The sequence below is a fragment of the Cariama cristata genome, unplaced genomic scaffold (genome assembly GCF_000690535.1).
Source record: "Cariama cristata isolate BGI_N322 unplaced genomic scaffold, ASM69053v1 scaffold21378, whole genome shotgun sequence".
Classification (NCBI taxonomy): domain Eukaryota; kingdom Metazoa; phylum Chordata; class Aves; order Cariamiformes; family Cariamidae; genus Cariama; species Cariama cristata.
The window spans coordinates 11410-18346 of NW_009629648.1; the positions used below are offsets into that span (position 1 = coordinate 11410).

At 49.3% G+C, this 6937-nt stretch overlaps 1 protein-coding gene across 1 annotated transcript; it reads right to left on the minus strand.

Moving 5' to 3' along the window:
• Window positions 1-443: 443 nt before the first annotated feature.
• On the minus strand, window positions 444-6912 carry LRRC23 (leucine rich repeat containing 23). Its single transcript, XM_009705261.1, has 7 exons — window positions 6820-6912; window positions 6631-6743; window positions 5488-5741; window positions 5261-5391; window positions 1572-1708; window positions 762-984; window positions 444-482 (listed from the first exon to the last, which is right to left on the minus strand). The coding sequence occupies exons 1-7, from the start codon at window positions 6910-6912 to the stop codon at window positions 444-446; spliced, it is 990 nt and encodes a 329-aa protein (XP_009703563.1).
• Window positions 6913-6937: the final 25 nt, after the last annotated feature.

Sequence of the window (6937 nt, forward strand, 5' to 3'; positions counted from 1 at the left end):
AGCGTGGGGAAGTGTGGAAAGAACGGCAGCCAGGGGAAAGACAGAGACAGACGAGGGTGAGAGAGCCAGGGAATAGGAGTGGGTGTGCAGGATAAACAGTTCCAGTCACTCCAAGCTCATTAATTATTTTTATTCAAATCAGAAAATCTTGTAGGATTTTGGGGAGCCATAAATGGAACCGCAGAACCTGTAACTCTCCCCTTTCCCTTTTCCCTCCCGGGCCTGCTGAGAATAGAGCATATGAATGCAGTGACTGCAAAAACACTGCAGTACCTCAGGGCAGCTTCCAGGACCTGGGTGAGTAGCCCTCCTCTTTTCTGCAGGGGCAAAATGAGGTGAAGGTAGCTCTGATAACTGCAGCTCTCACATTCCCAGTCACACATGGAGGGGGAAGGCATCTCCAAATCTTGACTGGCTCTGGGAACAGGTTTTAAAAACACAGGTCACTCAGTCACATGAGCCTGGAGAGATCTTTCCATTTCCTGAAGAAAAAGAGGGAGAAGTTAAATGATGCCATGCCTGACTTCTTTTCTCCTTTCACCGCTCAATTCTGCTAGTGGGGTTGGGAATGGCAGTAGGGTTGTGATGCTAGCCATCACAATCAGGATGTGAAGCCTGATTTCTGTCTCAGGCTCCTCTGCCCTTGGGACTGATCTCCCTCAGACTTCTCCTCATGTAATCTAGAGGAGGAGAGGCTTGATCAGCATGTTTGATCCTCTCTCTTCCCTTTCGCTTCATTTCCCCCCCCCCGCTGTTCTCACCTTTTCTTCTTCCTGCCTTTTCTGACGGATTTTTTTCGCCTCTGCCCGCTCATCTGGCTCAAATAATCCCTTGTCGAGGCGTTGCAGGTGTGGCAGCAGGACCAGGACCTCCAGCCGGTAATTGGGTTCATCAGAGCATGGGTTGTCCAACAGCACCAGTGCCTGCAGCATGGGGAGGACCCGCAGTTTTGCCACCTCCTGAAGGCTATTGATCCCATTGTTCCTGAAAAGAGGAAGCACAGAGCAGGGAAAGAGACACGTGCAAGTAGTGAGATCCCTTTGGAAGAGTAAGCTGACAAGACAGAGCAAAACTTAGCAGCATGATAGATCCTAGACCTTAGACCACAGACCTGTGATCTAAGATCCAGATCTGTCTGCAGCTTCCCAGACTGAGGGACAAAAAGGGCATCGCCTCTGGGTTTCTCCGTGCTCAGACAGTGCCTTGAATTGTGTCATATCGCCATCACCCTGTATGGCAAATGCCGAGAAGTAAAGGCCAGTTGCAGTCATGTCGAGGACACAGAGAACATGCTTAGAGAGATCCAAAGGAGTTATGACAAGGAATAAAAAGTATGAGGTGGGGTGTGAGAGTGACTGGAGAGGCAGAACTTTTCTGAGAAGCCCAGGAAAGACCCTGGCTGTTACACTGCCTGACGGCTGAGTGCTGAACACCAGTGAAGGATGGTAAAGATCAACCCGTCCCCATCAGGTCTTCAACTTCCGAAGGAAACAGAAAATCCTAAAGATGTAAATGGGAGTACAGCCTGATGAAGGGGTCTCTGGTCCCAACACAGAGCAGGGAGTACCCACCGTAGATTGAGGTACTGCAGGCACTTCATGCCACTACAGAATCCATCCAGGGTCTCAAGCTGGTTGTCACGCAGGTGCAGAGTTGTCAGCTGCCCTAGACCCTCAAGGCCTTCAAGGTTCCGAATGGCATTCTGGGCCTGAGCATCAGGGAGGCAGGAAGAGAGAAGGGAAAAGGGGACACACAGGAGAAGGAACAGCAGTTATTTCTGGCCTTTAAAGCTCCTTCCACTCACATCTAGCTTCTCTGAAGCTAGATCAGGTTGCTCAGGGTCTTGGCCAAATGGGTTCCAAGTATTGAGATTCAAGGACCAAAAGTTTGCTGAAAACGTGTTTCCTGTAGCATCACTTGGTGACTCAGACAAAACCACCCCAGATGAGCACTCCGCTGCCAGCACAGCACCCCTTTCCATGGCAGTGCCAAATTGGAGACCCTAAGGCCTCAGAGAGCGTGGAGGGGAAAGCACAGACCTGAGCCTGAAACAAGCATATTTAAAGGATTAATAACCAGCCCCTCTCAGTCACATAGTCCATGTAGTCCAGGGATCTTCCAGTGTCAGCTGCTTCTCTTGTAGGGGAAATCTGCTACTAAAAAGTCTCCTCTTCTACTCCTCTAGGAGCAGAAGCAGGCTGTGTGTTCCTGAGAGAGGTTGCAGGGGGGTGGGTGTTGGTGGTTAGCTTAATTTTAGGTTTTCCACATATAATTGTTATTGTCCATCCATAGGTGCGCCTTCTTTCAACAAATCTGACAATCTTATGGCAGGTAGAACATGTCCTATCACTTCAAAATTCCCCATCATTGAATTTCATTCACTTCACTCTGATGTGCGTTATGAGATAGGGAAATAGGAAGCTCTGAATTCCAGCAATAGTGTCACAGCAGGATTTTGGCTAGAAAAGACCACTGAGGTCTCCTGCCCAAGCCCGGGCTCACCGCAGTGCTAGCACCAACGTTGGGTCAGGCTTGCGCAGCCAAGTTTGGAACATGCCTGGTAACTACAACCTCCCCGCCATGTTCCCCAGCCTGGCGCTGAGCAGGGCTTCGCTTGTGATTGTGTCTCAGGGCTGCAGTCTCTAAGGATGCAAATAGCTGAACGGGAAACAAGAGAGGTGCTGTTGTTCTCTCTGTTCCTTGTTGGTACCCAGGCAGTGACGTGGCCAATGCCTGAGACCAATAAAAGGGGCACAGGCTGAACTGGTGGGATAAGAGAACAGCTTTAGGACTGGGTCACTCAGGAAAAGGACATTATGTAGAAAAGGAGGATTTTAATGGAAACTGGACAAAGGAGAGTCTGGACCAGCTGGACCAAGTAAAGATGGTAACACAAGGACAAAAGGAGGGAAGTTGGAGATGTAGTGAAGGTCATGTGAACAGATGTAACAGTCAGGAAGGAGTAGTACATTGTACCTCAGAGGAAATCGGGAGCTGGAGTGGGAAACAGGGTGGGGAGCTCACAGACCACTGGTCTGTAAAACAAATAGTAACCTCCCATCACTCTCACTTTCTTCATTACTTCAGTGTGAATAGTTTTAACCGCTCTGGGCCTACAAGCACTAACAGGATGATTCAGAATGGATTTTTTCCAGGGTTGGATTTTTTTTTTTCCTTAAATCAAATAACATTCCGTATGACACCTTTAATTAAATGATCACATCATCACCTTACCTTAGATACTAGTTCTTCACATAGACATAATGCCACTGTTTCTTATGGAAAGCTACTATGATATGTTGCCCATGACTCCCTCTCCCCTTCCTGCACGCCTGGCCTTGCTTTAGCTGGCCTTTGTCACCACTGCTGCACAGTGACCGCGAACTAACACAGCCCTACTGACAGCAGTGAACTCACACTGATACAAGTGCCACAAGCTAACGCAGCCAGCTCATAGTCTTCCTGCTAGTAGGTGTAACTTTTTTTAATGCTAAATTTCACCTGCAACTGTGTCATACGTTAACCAAATTTGGTTCAGTTCCTCTAAATTGAAGCTTTTGTCTTGAACCCTGTCCTTGAGGCGTCAGCTACATCTACCCATGGCTCATGTAGTACTAAAATCTTTACACAGAAAGCAAAGCACTACTGGGAGAGACTCCTCTCTAAAATTATTTAATGAGCAGGCGGACATGGGAGACAGATTGAAGACCCAAAGATTCCTGAGAAATGAGTCAGTTGTTCTAGTTAATAATCATGCCTTGCAATTTACCCACTTCATATGTGCAGCTCAGAAATCCCTCGATCATGCCAAGAACCTTCTTTAAATATAGGTGCTTTGTTTGCTTCCCTCCAATCACTCACTAAAGTGACTGGTTTTACTTTGAAATGCTGTATTGTATCTAGTGACTTATCCACTTCATCCCTTCTCCAAGCACCTCTAGTCCTAAAAATCTCAGTTTTCCACCAGAAGATTGTAGGCAATCTCAGCAAACAATCTCCTGGGTGTTTTCTGCCAGGGAGTCTTGATGAAAAGAAACATATAGCTTTTCAAAGCCTTTATCAGCTTTAATTGCTTTTTAGGAGGTAGTGACTCAGGACCTCTATCTAGTCTTTGCAAGCTGTAACACTGTGTGATGCATTGGACTAAGCCATACATACTTTCTTCACTTGCATCTCTAGGAGTAAATATTCCCTGAAGCAATGGTTTATGGTATTAGGAAATTCATAGAATCATAGAATGGTTTGGTTGGCAGGGACCTTAACGATCACCTCGTTCCAACCCCTCCGCCGTGGGCAGGGACACCTTCCACCAGACCACGTTGCTCAAAGCCCCATCCAACCTGGCCTTGAACACTTCCAGGGATGGGGCATCCACAGCTTCTCTGGGCAACCTGTGCCACTGCCTCACGTGGCCCTCGTCTGGACATTTTTTCATTATATCTAATCTAACTCTTCCCTCTTTCAGTTAAGCCATTGCCCCTTGTCCTGTCACTCCATGCCCTTGTAAAAAGTACCTCCCCAGCTTTCTTGTAGGCCCCTTTTAGGTACTGGAAGGCTGCTCTAAGGTCTCCTCGGAGCCTTCTCTTCTCCAGGCTGAACAACCCCAACTCTCTTAGCTTTTCTTCATATGAGAGGTGCTCCAGCCCTTTGATCATCTTCGTGGCCCTCGTCTGGACTTGCTCCATCAGGTCTGCTTCTTCTATCTTAGTTTCACTACGACGTTCAATCGGTTTCTTTTTTGGCAGCTGAAGGTGTGAATCATACAATTGTGCTGGTTTTAATCCTGTATTTGATTAGGCCCATCAGGGAGGAGAAAGAGGCATCACCTCCCTCTGTCACCCAGAGCAAACCTGTTGCTTTCCCCACTGACCTCCAGGGATTTCTGGACACATGGAATACAGGCTTGCCTAAGGCTGCCAGAAGAGAATATGACTCTCCTGCAGGAGGCCGGGAGGGAAGAACCTGACACGCTGAACTTTGCCAACTCTTCAGCTCTCTGCAGAGGAACTACTGGTCAGTGGCTACGCCCTTCGCGCTATCTGGGCAGACAGCGTTGAAGGAGCTACCCCAAAGAAGTGATTTTGTCTCTTTTGCTCTCTGAAAACTGTTCCTCTCTCAGGCTGAGAAGATTGAATTGAATGGGCTAGCATGAAAATTATGCTACTTTGAAGGTGACAGCCTCCTCCTCTCCTCCCACTGACTGGAGGTGCCAAGGTCTGCAGCAGCTCTGTCCCACTCCCCTAGCTGGCTGATCCCTTACCAGATAGAGGTGCTTGAGCTTGGGAAGATTAAGCCCTGCTGTGCCCTCTAGCTTGTTTCCTCGCAGCTCCAGGATTTGCAGGCTGAACAATTGGCCGTGACTCAGGCCCAGCGCTGTCTGGATTTTATTTCCTGAGTGCCAGAGGAGGAAGAAACGGTAAGAGAGTTAATCCCACCCAAAGAGAGCATTCTATGGGCACAAGAATGAAAACAGGTGGTCTGTATCACCTTTCAGGCTGAGGCTGACTAAGCGGGGGTGAGTAATGCCCTCCATATCCTTGATGCGGTTGTGAGCAAAGCTGATGATCTGGAGGTAGGGTAGCTCCTGCATGCAGGCACTGGTAAGCAGATTCCCATCCACCTTCAGCCAAAGCAGGTGGGTTAGGCTGCTCAGTGGAGACAAATCTTGCAGTTTGTTCTGTGACAAATCCACATACCGCAGGTGAATGAAGCATTCGAGGAGACTGATATCTGTCAAGTCCCTGTGGGAGGGAGAATGTGAATAAAACATCTCTCATATTTCCCCTTACTAGCAGCCTTCAGTTTGCTCCTTGCCACTACTGGAGGGAGGGCATCCTCCTCTCTCACTTCCTTGCCATCCTAGGAAGCCTTGCTGGAGAGAAGGAAGAAAAAGGCAGGTGATAGGGCCAGTCCAAACAGTCTGTAAACAGGGCCAAATGGTACAATTGGACCTGCTTTCCTGGCAGAGGGAGTACTTATTCCCATTGAATTATATCTGTCAGGAGAGTGCAGAACCGGAGGAGAAAAGAGGGTAAGTTTGGGGGGTGGGTCTGACAGACGGTAGTGACAGCACCAAGGCCTGTGCAGAAGGACCTTCGTAGTGGGAAAAAGCTGGTTGAGATAGCTATGAGGCTGCTGCAAGACACAGTCTTACTGAGGCCTGTTAGTTAGATCTAGGATTATGTGGGTGTACTGATGGGGCTGTGGCTCCAAACTGTCCCGAGGCCATTGTGGCACTATACTTACAAGTGCATGCCCTAAAGGTTAGCAGTTAACAGGGGAGATGCTTAAGGGGTATTTCTCAAAGTGACTGTGGGGAGGTCACCCTGTTCAGGTCCCCCTAGAAGACTACAGTCCAGAGCGATGGGCAGGCTCCCCTCAATCTAAGGGAATACTGATGTTCCCACCAGTGCATCTGGCTATGGTGGAGGCGGTCCCCAGCTCAGGGCTGAGGATGGACAAGCTATGATGAGGCACAGACTGGAAACCAGACAGTCATAGAGCATGGCCTGGAAATGCTCCTGCCCCACACTGTCGGTCACCAGTGGCCTTATGGCACAGCTGCTCTGTGGCTACATAGATACCCAGGGAGCAGACAGACTTTTCCTGGGGCAGGTGTTGCACACTCACTTGTATTTTGCTTCAAATTTTACGTAGGCGTGGGCTAGGCCATTGCCAGTCTTACAGAGGAGAGAGAGGCCCTCCTTCAGGTCCTCCTCTGTCAGGGGACACGGGGCCAGCACCTGTGAGAGAAGGAGAGAGCACAAGGCCAGCGCTGGCCTAACCACAGCCAGAGGGTGCTGAGGCCCCCTCCCTCACCTGTTCTTCCTCCTCCTGCTCCGACAGCGCCGCCTCCTCCTCCTCCTCCTCCTGAACGCTGTACTCGTCCCCCTCCAGCTCCTCGCCCTCCATCCCCACAGGCCCCGCTGAGGGAGCT